This window comes from Euleptes europaea, chromosome 16 (genome assembly GCF_029931775.1).
Source record: "Euleptes europaea isolate rEulEur1 chromosome 16, rEulEur1.hap1, whole genome shotgun sequence".
In the NCBI taxonomy this organism is placed as follows: Eukaryota; Metazoa; Chordata; class Lepidosauria; order Squamata; family Sphaerodactylidae; genus Euleptes; species Euleptes europaea.
In genome coordinates, this window is record NC_079327.1 from 37,574,110 (window position 1) to 37,591,862 (window position 17,753).

At 42.2% G+C, this 17,753-nt stretch overlaps 1 protein-coding gene across 2 annotated transcripts in view; it reads right to left on the reverse strand.

Annotated features, from left to right (window-relative positions):
- LOC130488297 (E3 SUMO-protein ligase ZBED1-like) overlaps positions 1-17,753 on the reverse strand; it is a 134,564-nt gene that overhangs the window by 76,368 nt on the left and 40,443 nt on the right. For both annotated transcript variants that reach the window (XM_056861947.1, XM_056861948.1), the window contains one exon: positions 16,239-16,307. In XM_056861947.1, coding sequence (XP_056717925.1) covers positions 16,239-16,307 — 69 coding nt within the window. The remainder of the gene's footprint in view (positions 1-16,238; positions 16,308-17,753) is intronic.

Consider the following 17,753-nt stretch of genomic DNA (forward strand, 5'->3'; position numbering starts at 1 on the left):
CTACCCCTATGCTGATCCTAGGCTGCAACTCTCTTCCCTCATCATGTGCTCTGTTTTTGCCACATTGAGCACTGTTTCCCTTGCAAGAGAAGACTGAGGAAAAGTCGGAAATTAGCAGTTCTGCCCTCTCTTCATCACTTGTTACAATTTCACTTCCCTGTCCCCACAATGGGCCTACCACGTCCTTGTTCTTTTTCCTACTCTGAACATAACAAAAGCACCCTTTTTTGTTGTATTTAGCATCTCTCACTAGCCTAAGCTCATACTGAGCTATAGCTTTCCTAACACTCTCCCTACAAGTACTGTTTATTTGTTTATATTCATCCTTGTTTATAAGGCCCTCCTTCCAAATCTAAATGAGTCTTTTTATTTCTCAAATAGCCACCCTGGCCTCTTTAGACTCTTCCCATTTTTCCTTCTCATATTTCACTTTTAAGAAACTGCCACCCTCTTGAACTCCCTTCTCCTTAACTATTTCTGACCATGAGATTCTACCCAGCATAACTTTAACTTTGTTAAAATTTGCTTTCCTAAAGTCCAACCTATATATCTGACTATGTACAGCTTTTCCCTCACCCAAGATTGTAAATTCCAAAATTATATGGTCACTCCTACCCAGGGTGCCCATTACTTTCACCTTGTCAACCAGTTCTTCCCTGTTGACAGCAGACCCCTTGTTTCCCTCTCCACTTTCTGGAAAATGAAGTTATCCGCAAGACAAGTCAGGAATTTATTTGACTTTTTACTTTTAGCAGAGTTGGACTTCTGATAGATATCCAGATAATTGAAATATCCTGTGACCACCATGTCCCATCTTTTTGAGAACTTTGTAATCTGGTCTAGGAGTGTCTCATCCAAATCCTCTACCTGGTTTGGTGGTCTACAGCAGACCGCCACCATAATATCACTATTATTTCTTACTCCTTTTATTTTTTACGCAGAGACTCTCAACTGAACTTACATGCTCCGATTCATGTACTTCCTCACAAGTATCCTTGACATAGAATGCTACTCCTTCCCCCTTCCTTATTTGTCTGTCCCTTTTAAGCAAGTTGTTCCCCTCAATCCTAATATTCCCATCATGAGTGTCATCCCACCAAGTTTCAGTAATGCCTATTAGGTCATAGGGCCCTTCCTGTATTCAGACTTCAAGCTCATCCTGCTTGTTTCTCATACTCTGCACTTTAGTGTGGAGACATCAGACTCCATGGTTTATGTGTCCCGATGATTTCGTTTCTGGGCTTACCCGTGAGTTAACGTTTCCTTGCATTCGTGCCACTCCCCATAAAATACTTCATAAAATGCTTCTATCCTGTATATTTCTAAAGCTGACTTTCAAGAGAACCCAAGACTTTGCTTCTGTTTCACAGCAACCTTTCCAGAATGAGATGAACCAGAATGACTCCAAACCTCCTGACAGCATTACCCTGTTAAGATGTTCTGCCAGTCGTGAAGGAGACAGTAAGCAATCACAAGTATTTTCTTTCCACGTTTTGGAAACAACTGCAGCCTTCTTTCCTTAGCGAACAACTCTGCTCCTGTCTTTGCCCTTTGAAACAAACAGCTATTTAAAGCCCAAATCAGACAAACAAACCCCTTTATAACAGATGTTGAGGGTATGTGGCACTCTCTTTGCTGATGTACCACAGCCATATTATAGACACATTTAATTTTGCTCCCACACACACACAAATACTAGATAGGTTTTAGTAATGCCTGTTTAAAGTGAAATCTACAATCCCTTTACCAGCAAAAAGAAAAGAAAAATTCACATAGCTAGCAATCAAAGGAAAAGCCTCCTTAGCATCTTTCTCACCCGTCCTCAAACTACCTATGCCTGCAGTTTCAAGATGATCAGGTACTAGTTTTGGATCTGCACAGTCTCCAACGGCAGCCACCACTTCTTTCTACATCAAAAGGTATTTTCCAAATGTGAAGAATCAAAGTTGTGTTATGGACAGAAGCAGGAAAGGTAATTAAAGTACTTTTTGATACACACATACACAGACTAAAGAATTTTTGAATTAGAATGGAAGTTAATAATTTCTGTTTTCAAAAAATATATATTTGTCACTGTAAATGCTAACAAATTTTATATCCAAGGCTGTACTGTGGTGGAAAGTGCCATCAAGACACCGCTGACCTATGGCAATCCCATAAGGTTTTCAAGGCAAGAGATGTTTGAGAGCTGGTTTGCCATTGCCTGCCTCCGCGTGACTGGCCCAAGGTCACCCAGCAGGCTTCACGTGGAGGAATGGAGAATTGAACCCGATTCTCCAGATTAGAGTCTGTCACTCTTAACCACTACAGCATGCTGTACTAGCTTGCTGTACTAGCAAGGAGATTATGGTGTGATGTAATGAACTAAAGAATCAAGCTTAAAATTTAGAAAGGCATCCTTGTTTCCAATACAAGTATTTTTCCTCATCTATTTTGTAAGTCATTTCATGGACGAACAACTTTCAATGTGATCACATTTACACAAGATGCCTTTCCAGATCACAACATCTACAGAATCCTCATAGTACCACCATCCCCTCCCAATTTGATTGAATATGAGAATAAAGCAGCTGCAAAGGTTGAGTCTAAATGCCAGTACAATCCATTCCACCTTTGCATTGCAGCCTCCACTAAATTTCCCACGGTAACTACCAAAGGTGTAATGCAAGTGTTCATAACAGATTAGTCAAAAGCTGACAACAACCAACACCAGTCAACACCTCATTATATAGCAGCAGAATTAGATGGCAATCAAGTAAGATACTCTTACAGCCCATTCCTGAAGGGGGGGGGCAGTTAGGCAGCAGCTGGGAGTGGCGCCGCTGCACCGCCTCCACAGAGGCTTCCCAGCCGGGAAAAAAGTAAAATAACTGCACATAAAATACAAAAGTTTAAAAAATGCCCCATAGACATGAGTGAGGCTATGCCAGCTATTTTGCTGGCCCATCCCCACGGCAGCAAGGAGGGATGTTCCCAGGGCAAAAGGGGTTAGGAGGCTGCCTAAAGGCAGCTCTGCCTCAGGAACACCCCAGGAATGCCTCCCAGGACATCGGTGTGGGGAGATATGCTGGGAAAATGCCCACGGGAGGCTGCGTCCGGGGTCCGAGAGCCACGCTACTACTGTGGTCCAGGCGGGCCGGAGTAAGTTGCCCTATGCCGGTGTCCATGCCAGTTTGCACAGCGCAAGTGGTACGGACGCCTGCATAGGCGTCATGCCAACTCATATGGGCATTTGATCCCTCCCTTCAGGAGGGCACTGTTAATCACCAGTATCACACTAATATCAAGCCCTAGATGTGATATATTAAGCTGGAGAATCATGGGGCTAAAGGGCAATAACCACATTCTACAAGTGTATCACTCTGAATGAGAAGAATATGATTTAAGAATGACATGAGATACTAAGTGCATTCAAATGCAACATAAGATCTATTAATTTTAACAGTGGTAAGTCCAGTATTCAGTGTGCACAAGAAACATTATACAAAAATGTATGTAACAAAGCCCTAGAATTAATTTGTTTTTCAATGAAAACACACACACACACACACAGGAGGTTGTAAGTCTCATTAAAAAAGCAAGCAGGGGGAATATCCCTATGGATTGTTTTCCATTCAACATTTCCCTGCCTCACCTGTTTTTCCTTCAACAGAGTCTAACCTTATTATTATTGTTTTAAACAATTAGACGATTATTGACCTTGAAAGGGCTAAACAAAGCCTCCACCAACCAAAACAGCTAACTGCTAAGTACCAGAGACTGGAAACAGGGAATACTATTGAACAAGGCAGTTCTTCTGTTCCTATAACCGTGCAAGGATGAGTGAGAGAGAAATACTTCACATCTCATGAAACAAATACTGAACTTAGTACAACGACTCTAGTTAACATCAGAAATATCTGGCATAATTCTTCATCCTAGCCATTGTCCATTCCTTCTTCTTCATTAACATTTTTTCCAGCTCATTTGAGAGATCCACTGACTCTTTCACCATAAACCCTCCTAATTTTAGGCACTAGAACAGGGGTGGGGAACATCAGGCCCGGGGGGGGGGGCGTTTAAGGCCCGTGAAATGGGTCCTGGCAGATCTCTAGCTCTGAAGGATCTAAGACTGGTGATCCGCCCCCTCCTGCGGACAGGAATATCCTCTATTCAAGGCGGATGGGAGTTTGTTTTGCCGAGAAAAGGAACCTTTTATCCCCCTTGCAGAAGAGTCGTTAGCTATGGAGCTGCTAAGACCGCCCAAGACACCCCCTTTCCCACCTGGGCCGTGGAGAAACAGCACAGCCACGCCACCTCCTAAGCGGCTTGCTGGCCCAGTGCAGCACACCAAAAATGTAATTTTCCTTAAACCCCATGAAACGGCTGTATGCAGTTTCTCTGGGCTGCACCACCATTTTTGCAGGCACGCCGGGAAAAGGGTATGTTCCTGAGGCAAAAGGGCTCAGGGAGCTAACTAAAGTCAACCCTACCCCTGGGAACTCCCCCTTTGGCACCAGCACAAGCCCTTGTGCTGGAGAAATGCTGCTACGGTGGCTGCGCCCGTGCCCATGCGTGGTGCTGCTGCGCAGCTTCCCAGCACCGACATAAGTGGCCCTGCGCCAGCGTTAGCACCCAGGTAGCCAGTGTTAAGTGGCACTAATGGCAGGATATGGGTCAAGCTGGCTCCTACGGCCATTTGCCCCCCCCCCATGATTGCTCTGTAAGTCTTTGATCAAACTGTCTTAAAAGTTTCTTCTCTCCAGGTTTGACAACTACAACAGTGAAGAAACCCAAGAAAGTTCTTAGCAAATAGAGAAAGAGAAGAGTCTTGCTTCAAGTAGAGATAGAGAGAAATAGAGGGATCAGTGACCCTCATCGTGCCTCTTGTTTTTCTTTCAAAGTGATCTAATTTCTATTATTGGTTGCTGTCATGCTGCTAGAAATCATTCATATTCCCGTCTAGAAATGCTACCACTTTGACAAACAAAGAGCATTTGGACGGGATGACCTAAAAATACCCATGTGACATTAAAGAATACATTAAAGTAACATTTGGTCACATTATGACACCGTCACAGAATACAACCTCACTGTAAGACTCTAAATTTTACTTAAATAGCCCAACGTTTTTCCATATTTTATTGCTCTTCAATTATTCAATGGCCCTGTAATTATAAGACAACAGTAATTTACAAGAACTCTGAACTTCAAGAAGCAAGCAAAACTGCAGAATTAATACCAGATTTGAAACCCCACTTTCTCAGAATTTGTCGCTATAACAAATTCTCCTTGTGTGTGTGTGTGTGTGGGGGGGGGTTCCTTCATATCTATCCATCCTTTTATCCTGCCAGTCTTCCAAGGAGATCTAGGCAATGTATACAGCTCCTTTCCCATCCTTCAACTGTACTCACAACAACCTTGCAAGGTACATTAGGCTGGTAAAAGTAAGGTTACCTAAAGAGTTTCATGGTTGACTACGAATTTGAATCAGTCTCTCAAGTTCTGGTCAGACACATCATTCACTACACCACAGAAAGAAAGAAAGAAAGAAAGAAAGAAAGAAAGAAAGAAAGAAAGAAAGAAAGAAAGAAAGAAAGAAAGAAAGAAAGAAAGAAAGAAAGAAAGAAAGAAAGAAAGAAAGAAAGAAAGAAAGAAGGAGGGAAGGAAGGAAGGAGGGAAGGAAGGAGGGAAGGAAGGAGGGAAGGAAGGAGGGAAGGAAGGAGGGAAGGAAGGAAGGAAGGAAGGAAGGAAGGAAGGAAGGAAGGAAGGAAGGTAGGAAGGAATACACTCCTGTAAAATAAGTCCCCCTGGTTGAAAATAAAGCTCCTTACAGTTCGTATGCTTTGGATGACAGATTTTAGTAGAACAGTTGAGAACTACTGGCTGACCCCTACCCAAATCTACATGTTGGAAACCAAGCTGGTTAGTGAAAATTCAACCCAGAGTGTACATTGTGTGGATTCATTCTTTACGACTGTTTCAGTTGACTGTAATGTACCCAGTGCCACATTTGATGAGAACGGGAAGAAGCAAGGAGTTACAGCCAATATATACTATGGCAACAGCATGCATATTACAACTTAGTGCCTCCACAGCTGACCACTTTTGCAGTAGTTCTCACTCCTTATCTCTACAGCCCTAAGTATCTTATCATCTTCCTCAATATACTAGTGCAATTGGAGTCTTCCATCAACTGTGGGAAAACGTGAATGAGTTCTTTGCTACACTGTATTTCCTCTCTGCTTCAGATTTGTTGCCAGAATAATCCAATTTTCCTGCCCAATAACAGTCTGTTGCAAACTTGGCTGCTGAAAACATTTTGCCAGCACAACTTGCCAGACAGTGGCGAGAGACAAAATGTCTGGAAATCTACCAACAGAAAACATAACAAAGAACTAGTGGGAGCTTTGCAGGCAGCAGAAAGGAGTAAAAACAACAGTGTGAAAACAGACTGGTGACAATGAGAAGAGTCCCCACGAAGCTCTGCAGGAAGGGCAGGCTACTCTTATTCAACAAGAAGATCCAGCTTTCAGTCAGTGATCAAGACCACAAGAAGAAGTTAGTGTTACATTTGCAAGTCCTTTCTTGTTTAAAAGAACATACTTTAAAATACGACTCTAAAAGCCATTGGGGGGGAAGGATTTATTAGGAAACATTTTGAGAACAGACATTAAAATGGAAGAAAGGCAGACAACATAAACTAGCTTGATATATTACGTTTGTAACCTCACAGAATTTGGATAACACCTAATGCACGAGAAGGTGCTATCCTATTCTTCAAATTCATATGGCATATTTTAAAAACCTGTACTTTTGTCTTCATAACAATCTCAATTGATAAGTTCATTTAAATGTGTTGTGTGGATATGCACAGAATCAAAAGATCCTTCACCTGGTATTTTCCCAAGAGCATTTAGATTTATATTCTTACTAGACTTTAGGGATGTTGGGAAAAAAATCGGTATAGTTCGGCTTCGGCAAAATTCGGCCCATTTTTATTCGGGCCGTGTCGAAGTCCGAACTCCCCCACTTCGGATCCCCGGAAATTCGGGGGGATCTGGAGTTCGGGGAAAAATTTGGCCCCCGCGCGCCTTTAGGGGGATTCCCGCGCGCCTTCAGGGGGATTTAAAGGGGCGGGCCCTTTAAATAGAAGCAGACAGCGCAGAGGGTTTCCAGACCCTCCCCCCAGCCCTGCCGGGAGTCCCAGCTGGAAGGCGCAGATCTGTTTAAAGGGGCCGAATTCGCCAAATTTATTCGGGAACACCCTGAACTCAGCGAATTCGGCACCCCGGCTCCCCCCCCTTTTGAGTTCGGTTCATCTGAACCGAAAAACCGCCGAATTGCAGGAAATTCGGCTGTTTTTCGGTTCAGACCGAACCGAATCAACAGCCCTACTAGACTTAAAAAGAAGAAGAAGAAGAAGAGTTGTTTTTTATATGCTGACTTTTTCTGCCACTTAAGGAAGAATCAAACTGGCTTACAATCCCCTTCCCTTCCCCTCCCCACAACAGACACCCTGTGAGGTAGGTGAGCTCTAAGAGAACTGTAACTAGCACAAGGTCACCCAGATGGCTTCATGTGTAGGATAAGGGAAACGAACCCAGTTCACCAAATTAGCCTCTGCTGCTCATGTGGAGGAGTGGGGGAATCAGACCTGGTTCTCCAGATTAGAATCCACCACTCCAAACCACTGCTCTTAACCACTACACTACACTGGCTCTCAATATTAAACGTTTCATTTTTTAAAAAAATGTTCCCTTTCCACAGTGCTTAATACACTGCTTTCCTGGCTTCAGTTAAAAAGAAGTCTCAGATGGTCATGGAAAAGTTAGGTCTGCGACGGACATCTTTAGGCCAGGTTCTGTCAACCTAAATCAAATTGAATGATTTAAGGAAAGCCCAATCTTACAGAAGTTTTTTATCTATAGCCCACCTTGCTCAAGGAGCCTTACAAGGAATGGCTGTTTCAGCGCTCGAAAAGGTGCAGGGGGGAACAAGAGCGACTCATCCCACATTTTTAATTGCCTTGTTAGGGTTTAAAATAGAAGCAGCGTCCACATGATGGACTAGTGGACACCGTCACATCTAGTTTGAAATGAATGGAACTTACATTGCCATCTTAAACAGAGTTACTCTGCTTTGTTACTCTGTTAAGCAAACTAATTCTACTTAGGACATCACTGCAAGTTACACATGGTTACGCTGCTGCTGCTTTCATGAAATTTCATGTGATCACTTTTTCTGGCCAGTGCCCAGTTGTTTACAGGAATGCTGAAGTCTTTGAGTATACTAACTCAGTCATTAAGATCATATACAAGTAGAACTTCTAAATACAAGAATGGCACAGACAGGAACGAGTCATTAAAGAGATATATATACTTGGCAGAACATTTCAATTCAAAATTAATATTTCTCACCCCAAGAATATGTTCAGCAATATGTTCAGTATTTTTGAAATGATATGCACTACTTCAAAAAGGCACAATTGCTTGTGGAAATTCTGACAGTATATCTAAAGTTCAAAGTAATTGTTAAATGCACATATTTCCTCCCACTACCACCATATGTTCCCTATAGAGAAACCAGTCAGCCTGCTCTTGAAATGGATCTTTCAAAATGTAATGCCTGAAATCATTATATACTATGGGAAATGTATTGGAAATGTATGCTTTTATGCTCCAGTTCGCATACTTGCAGTTATAAAGATGCTAAGCCCAAAATATAAGATTTAGCATCTGGCACAATACCATGTGAAGAGCACATATATGTAATAGACATGCAGCCCCAGGTATAAGGGGTAAAGTATTGATCCTTGAAACAGATGCCCTAATGTATAATCATTTAAGTTAGCATAAGTCTGGCAGACACCATTATGAGCTGTCAGAACAAAAGACTGTATCACGTGCCTGGCACAGCCGTGCACCTGTAGAGAAAAGCAATGTCTTAGGAATGTGGTCACAAGACCTGGTGCTTGCCTAGAAACAGCTTCGGCCAATGTGTACACGCTATGCTAATTAAAATGAATTAGACAGCCAATGTGCAGTGAATTGACGTAATTGTAACATCCCTAATCCAAAGTTATAAAAGTTGTTGTACTCCTTTGTTCTGGGTGAGGACTGTCCTGCGCATTTGGGCAGTTTCACCGGGTATGTATATTAGGCCTAATAAACAACAGCTTTGAACTATCAACCTCCTACTGTGTTATGGTAATTCGGAATTAATATTATAACACAGGCACTTCAAAAACAAGAAACTGCATTCGGTACGCAGAAGTGTTTTCTTTTTAAAAATGTTTGCAAAAAATATGTAGATTATGCAGAAATACAACAGAGGTGGTTACCTAACGCACTAATCCTGAACTCAGCAATGCATACTCTGTAGTATTCCTAATCAAATCCAGAGGGGTTTCCCCCCAGAGGAATTAATTAATGGATAGTTCTAAACAGATATGAATCAAATTTGTATTCACAGCTTACAAAACACATCATTTGCATGATATAAATTATAAATGTGTTCCAACCTTGAAGGAGTTAAATTACCCAATAAGACAACACCAGGTCTGATAGCTTGCCAGCTGAGCACTACACACATTTCATGATACTATCAATATATGCAATAGTCAATGTTGCCCTATCTGTGGCTACTGAAGGGTGATTTTTCAGTGAACTTGGAGGGGGGGGATTTGAGAAAAATCTGATAAATTAAAAAGGAGGGGATTAAAATCCCCCCAAAACAAATGTGTGTTGTTTGTGCAAGTGCAGACAACTCACCTCTATTGGCTTGCAAAGAGAACTGGAGGAGGCAGAGCTTCCTATGAGTGTGTGTGTGTGGGGGGGTGTGAGAATAAGCCACTGCTTCCACTGCTACCTGCAGCTGGACAAGCAGAGTGGTGGGGAGGGAGTTGGAAGGGGATGGGGCAGGTGGACAGAGTGGTAATGGGAATGAGTGGGAGGCCAGAGCAGCAGCAAAGCAAGTTAGGGAAGGGTGTATACAAGATTCTCCCGTCCCCATGAATTTCTCTCAGGTCCCTGTGGGCAGGGGAGAGGGAAAACAGATCAAAGGTGGAGGGGTAACTAAACTAAGAGAGGGAGAGGAGAGGATCCCTACCATGAGTGTTGCAGGTCCCTACATGTTATTACTTAAATAAATGAAAGTATGCCATGCACTCTCCATTTCAAAATGATGGAAGACTCAAGAATTACTTTAAAACTAGGTGAGTTCTATCTAGGAAAATTAGTTTAACCCTGAGTTGCACAATCCAATCACTTTGTTGAACCAAGGCTTTAAAATATGAACTACTCATATTGCATCTGCCCTGACTTGGATAGCCCAGGATAGCCTGACCTCGTCAGATCTCAGAAGCTAAGAAGGGTCAGCCTGCTTAGTATTCGGATGGGAGACCACCAAGAAATACCAAAGTTGCTGTGCAGAGGAAGGCACTGGAAAACCACCTCTGGCATATTTCCAAAATAAATAAATAATATCAGTGAAGGTAATTTGTCCTCTGGCCTCTTGTATCACTTTTGAAACAATCAAAGGCAGAATCCTATGCCTGGTGTATACCTAAAGTTGGAAATCAGTATATTAATATCATCTCATAGCAATGCATGAAGGAATCTGGCATTATGTTTACTATTATAAAAAGAGTTGGTTTTTATATTCCAACTTTTTCTACCACTTAAGGAAGAATCAAACCAGCTTACAATCACCTTCCCCTCCCCTCCCCACAACAGACACCCTGTGAGGTAGGGGCTGAGAGAGCTGTGATTAACCCAAGGTCTCCCAGCTGACTTCATCTGTTGGAGTGGAGAAACTAACCCAATTCACCAGATTAGCCTTCGCCGCTCATGTGGAGGAGTGCAGAATCAAACCCAGTTCTCCAGATTAGAGTCCACCGCTCCAAACCACCGCTCTTAACCACTACACCACGCTGGCTTATTAATGGATTATTAATAAAAAGAAATCACACAAAAATGCAAACATATTTCACTTTCACCTAGAACAGTCTTTGGCTATGTAAATCTGCAGCATAGGGCCCCACAGAATTAAGTGAACCAATTTCAACCTTCCACAAATACAGAAGATACATGCAATGCCTCAGATTCAAACAACAGCAGTTTCACACACCTGGACAATATGACAACTTTAAATGTTGTAATATTGGTGGTACGGATGGTCTTTATCCTCATGTTGTAGTTGAGGCTTCCTGTTCATTGCGGGCCCATTACTTCCAAGTAGCACAGCAATAGCTGCCATGATCACACTTTTTTAAAAAAATCCATTGGTTCTATACCATCATTAAAAATTAGGCCAATCTGTCAGTGTGTGGTTTCCGAGGGGAAATTTTGAACCTAAGAAAGAGAACTTAAAGCTTCTAGCTACACTTAGCTGAAACTGAGAAGCAGTGTTTAGTGGTAGACAGCATGCTGCTCCCTGGGGACTGGATTCAGGGTTAGTAGACTGGCTACTTAACAGCAGTGTGGGGATGCGGAAGAAGTGATATCGTGCCTTGACATAACAGCAAAAAATGGTTTACTCTTTCCACTAAGATTGGTGAATAGTAGGAGGGTGGTCGAGTCATGATCAAAACAGAACCACTAAGGATACTGGTGTATTGATCTCCATTGTAATTTCATATGCGGCTAATGCCAGAACATAACTGATTGGTTTATGGTGAAAAACCACAATGTGGAAGCCACCTTTTATACAATCCTGGAAAGAAGAGACCAATAACAGCCATGGGACAGGACAAAGGAAACAACTGTACTCCTGTTCCCTCATGGGGGGGGGGGAAAGATCACTACTCAACTGATCTTAGCTGGCCCAAAAAGGAAATTGCTGCAATTATGGAGAAAGCCATGGTAGAAAGATTTCTTGTAGGGCCAAGCTAGTGACTGCCTCAATATGGGATCACTGAAGGCTTCGACCATCTGACTGTAGCTTAAACTGAAAGGAAGCTGTTGCAAAGTTCTTCCAGTTCAAGAACGTTTTTCTCCATTCGATTCCAACCTTCTGTACAAATACATTTAGAAAGCACAAACTTACATAAAATATGTCCAAACAAATTATTTTGAAAAGGTTTCATGAGAACCTTACTAGGGTTTGCTTACTGCCACACTGATGTTCTAATTCCTTTTGGTTTGTCACAACACTACCTTAAAAGTGCAATGTTTTCTGTTCATTGCAAATGGAATATTCTCATGGTCTGAAAACATCTTCCCAGTGCATGGAAACAACATATTTCCTCTGCCTCACGTCACCACTGATCTTGATGCACAAGCCAAGAACTAATGCAGTGTCCAGGCTAGCCTGATCTCATCAGATCTCAGAAGCTAGGCAGGGTCGGCCCTGGTTCGTATTTGGATGGGAGACCACCAAGGAATACCAGGGTTGCTGTGCAGAGGAAGGCACTGGCAAACCACCTCTTAGTCTCTTGCCATGAAAACCCCAAAAGGTTTACGGCACTTTACACACAGTAGTTTAAGGGCCAGGCTAAAACCAGACTAAAACCATGCAACTCACTATTTACCTAATTACACCTCTTGTGGCCTTTTCACACACTTCCCTTCTACATCAGTGCTTCTACCACCATACCTGTGGTTATATCTAATCAAAGCAACAGAGCCTGGAACTACAACAGCTGTGGATTCTCAGCCTGTCTCAGTGACCCTTAGAGCTTAGCACACAAGAAAGAAGCCATGTCATTGTTGTTGAGCTTGCCTGCAATTGCGATGGGGCAATAATGAAATGGAAAGGACGGGACACGGAGGCTACAAGGAGGGAAGATTCCAATGGGAACCATAGGAGGTGGCCAGTGTGGGGGAGGAAGGAAAAGTCAACATAAGCAGATCAAGGGGTGAATGAGAGCCATGTTCGAATCCCCACTCTGCCATGAAAACCTGCTGGCTGACCTCGGGCCTGTCACAAAAACTTAATTTACCGCACAGAGTAGCTGTGAGAATAAAATGATAGACAGGAGAATAATGTAAGCCATTTTGGGTCCACATTGGGGGAAGGTGGGGAATAAATGAAGTAAATAAACTCAGCAACAACTACACCTTCCAAAGCTATTTTGAAGATGAATCTAGATATGTGTACACGTTGGGGAAGGCATCCTTTGCTAGTTCCCTCAAAAAAGCTAGCCTGTCCTTTTTCAGTATGTGAAGCATTGGATATGATCGATATGGCTATGGCTAGTGTTAATAAAATGAAGAAAATATTTTGCAAGAAATGACCTTATTTATGCAAGACCCACTAGGTTCTTTGATCAGTAGTATTTTTACTTGTGCCAGGCTTTAAACAATTCATTCTTTTACCTGGGCTACCTAAAATAAGAAACTACCATTAATGTAGGCCAAAGCTGTTAACATTTACCCACCCGTGGCGCAGAATGGTAAGCTGCAGTACTGCAGTCCAAGCTCTGCTCACGACCTGAGTTCGATCCCAACGGAAGTCAGTTTCAGGTAGTCGGCTCAAGGTCGACTCAGCCTTCCATCCTTCCGAGGTCGGTAAAATGAGTACCCAGCTTGCTGGGGGTAAAGGGAGGATGACTGGGGAAGGCACTGGCAAACCACCCCGTAAAACAAAAGTCTGCCTAGGAAATGTCGGGATGTGACGTCACCCCATGGGTCAGGAATGACCTGGTGCTTGCACAGGGGTACCTTTACCTTACCTTTAAAGGAGAGAAAGTGCTTTGCTAGCTGCTGCTTGCCATCCAGTCTGCAAAGCGTTTCACTGTATTCCTGCCTAATGCCTGGGATAAAGCCTGGCTCTGTTCGCTCTGCAGTTTCTCATTACCTTGCCGAGGTTTTCAGCTTTGCTACTTTTTTTGTATTTATTTTTTATCTCTATTTTGCTTCTGGTAATGATAATTTTGCTCTCAATGTCAGCCATCCTACACATCTTTGTCATCATCTTAATTTAGTTCATGTTTCTTGTTAATTCTTTGCCTCACTTGATGTGTCACATTGTCATTCAGCAGCTAACAAATCAGTATGAATCCTTTCCCTCAGACATTTGGATGTCTCCAGCTGAAACTTCATTATCCTCTCCTGTATGACATGGTGATGGGATTGAGCTTATTTTTCTTGCTACAGGTTATCCCCTATCTGGACATCCAAAATCCAGACTGAACCAAAATTCGGACCTTTAAAGCCGAAATGCAGGCAGATCCCCTCCGCCAGGTCTCTCCAAAGTCCAGAGAAGCCAGGTGGCAGGGATGTCACTTTAGATTCCCCACTGCAGTCGAACTCTACGTGAAATTCAACTGCGGCGGGGGTGGGGGAGGCTAAAATGAAGTCTGGGCACAATGCAAGCAGGCCTAGACTTCAGTTTAGCTTTTCTCCCCACCACAGTTGAACTTCAGATCCAAAATCCGGACAGATCCAAAATATTGACCACCTTCTGGTCCCAAACTGTCCGGATGAGGGATACTCAACCTGTAATTTCAAATTGCTTTTTCCCCCTCTTCCCATTTTTTCTAGTTTATGCTGTTTCTAGTTCACACCAGTGTTTTAATTTTATTTATGGATGACTTATTCTTTTAAATAGAATCTCCTGATTCTTCTTGTTCTTTCTTTTTATTGAGGCCTGGCTTATGTTTCTCTTCACTGTCTTCTCTTTTTCTTGTTGATTTTAAACATTTGTATTAATTCATATACTTAGTCTTCTGCCCAGAATTTCTTCACTCCACCTTGATCCGTTTGCCCAAACCTCTTCCCAATATTCCTACTTATTTTATTGGTCACATTTTAGAGACAGGGGTTATTGTTTCAAAATGCTTTGACACTGATTTTTGTCATGATCTTTTCCTTCCCTACCCTGTTATCTTTAATCTCTTGTATTTCACTTTACTCCTACTACTGAGATTCCAAACCTTCTTGAGATCTTTGTTCCTTACACCTTGATCAGTGCTTGGTTTTTCCCCTCATGTCTTCCCTCACAATCTCTGCACTCTGCTGTGGCCTCTTTTCCACGTTTCCCTATTTTAGACTCCTTTTCTCCTGTTGCTTACTCATTCGGTTTGGCTCACCCCTCCTCAACTTGGTCATCTCTCCTTGAATGCTAATTTAACAGAGCTGCTGAATATCTTGGCATTAATCCCACTCCCTGCCTGATTTCATTTATTATTAATGCATGCGTTCTTCCTGTTTAACCAATTTATTTTCTGCTATGCAATCTTTTCTCAAGTTTTTAGTATTCATTCTCTTGTCCCCAATGCTTGCTAGTTTCAATGTTATAACAGTGTTCCAGGTATCTTCTAGCCTTGTTAATTCCCTCAGCTCCATAGTAAACCATGAAACTACGGTTGTTGTTTTTCAAAGACAGAAAAGGGCACTGGTGAACAACCCACATATGTAGCCTCAAGAAGCCAGGCATTCCAGGTTCCTATGAACACTCCAGTGAGTTCCTGCTCAGATTCTCAGAATCCCTCAGAACATTCCAGAAGCCAAGTGACTCCATCAGTCACTGAGGCCAGACCATTTCAATCTGCCTGCCATTCCTAAAAGGAGGAAATAGTAGCAACCACTAATTCCATCAGTAGATAATAGTCTCACCATGGCACATGTTGCATCTTTAACTCCCTTTTTAGTCCACAGAAACCTGCTCAGTTCAGAAGCTTAAACACAGTGTATGAAGGAGCCAAACTGAGCCAGAGTGACTTTAGAATTACATATCACCATCATCCAGCCATGTTTCGATTATACATGCTAGACATACTTAATCCGACACCCGGAGTTTATACAGTACAGTAATTTTATTTCTTTAAAATCTGGCATTACACATCATCAAGGTAAAAGAGGATAGTTCACTGAGAGTCCTCCTACCAAATCTGTGGACGGGATAGATCACAATGGGTAGCCACGTTAATCTGTCTGTAGCAGTAGAAGAGAGCAAGAATCCAGTAGCACTTCTTCAGGTGAGCTGTGACTCATTATCTACCAGAAATTTTGTTAGTCTTTAAGGTGCTACTCTTGCTCTTTTCTACTATGGATGGGATAGAGATTAGACAATTCATGAGCCCTAGTATGCCTCTCTGCTGATTTCCCCAAAACACCATACATCGCTAACCTATTCAGCACCTCACTATCTGTAGCCATCACTTATTCTGCTCCATCTGCTTCATATCAAAAGTCAAAATGTACTAGTCTTTTAACAAAGTTGGTATGTAAAAAGTTATGCACACGGGACTGGAACATTTTAATATTTAATGCAAGAAAAACACAAAACTGATTTTAGCACAGAGAAATAAGTACCTTTTGCATTCAAAGTTTCTTCTTTTATTTTCATCACAGTTTCTTGGCCTTCACTTTCACTGTTTCCAGCTACAAATCAAGTCAGAGAAAAACAATATAATTGCAAGTATTTCAGAATATAAACTCACTGCCTGACATTAATTTTTTGCAAATATCCATAGCCAAAATATTAGACTAATTCTTCAGATGAATGAAGCAGAATTGTTGATACAAAAAGGAGACAGGAAAACACAGGGGTCCCTTGAGCTCAGTTGTTCAGCGGTTTGGTCAGGTGGCAGATGTGTGGTGGCTCACACCAGAGGCCTTTTTGGATGTTGGGTGAGTCTTATAATAATGGGCAGCCTTATAATATTTAATTTTGTACATGGGAACTCCTGGCATGAGCATTAACTTGCAACCATCAATGCATATGTTAGATCAGCTTTTCAATTATACCTGCATAGATCAGTGGATGCCTCTTTGCTTTACCCACTAAAACCAACAGCACAACTCCTACAGTTTGTGCTTTTTCCTATAGAAATCATCCTGGATTGCACAGTGCAAATATCCAGTTTGATCCTAATCTCTAGAAATAGATGCAGTGTCAACAAACAAACCCTCCAGTGGAACTGCCATGTCTGTGGAGTTCTTTCTAAAAGAAGCTACAAGCATGAAATCAAGTCTCTTCACTTTCTCAGCCTAAGTAATTTTCTACAGCAGGGAATTCAAGTCCAATGTGCTATAGTACTGGATATAGTTTTGTTGGAGGAAAAGGGAAATTCTGTAGAATCCCTGCAAGGGATTTCACATTTCAGTCTCTTCCTCCATTAGCTGTTTCACAACAAACATCTTTATTAAAGCCTCCAGCACTCCGCTGAAATTCTGATATATTCATTTCATTTGGGCAACATATTGTATATTAATAATTATGGTTATTCATTCATAACAGAAAGGCTTCCATATGGGTACAATCTTGAAGAAATAACATCGCTTAAAATACTGCACTGTTGGGGTTGTTTTACAATGCCTTCCCATACTAAAAGCACAGCAACGGTGAACCTTTGGTAAATGCAAATCATATATTCACCAACAGGCCTGCTCTACCCAATAGGCAAAAGGGCACTTGCTCAGGGTCCACAACAGCCATGGCCCACTGCTAGTCCATGGAAATGCCCCTCTAGGAGTAGCAATGCTATCCGCTGCTATCCCTCTCCTTGCATGAATGGAAGGAAGCAGCCACAGGGAGGGAGTTTGCAGTAAGTGCTGTCAGCCACTGCTGAAACAGTCTGTGAGCCAACCATGGGCTAAAAAAAGGGCCCTCTCTGATGGTTTTGCCACACAACTGTGCCCCTGTCGACTTGCTGCAAAGCAGAGAACTTAGAACTAAGTGTGGGATGGCTGCTCATAAAGCCAGCAATGAACATGGTTAACACTGACAGGACTAAAGTTGCACTTCAGACCAACTGTGGCGACAAATATCTAAGATGGATAAGGAGTATATATTTGAAGCAATCAGCAAGGCTAGTGATTAATGGA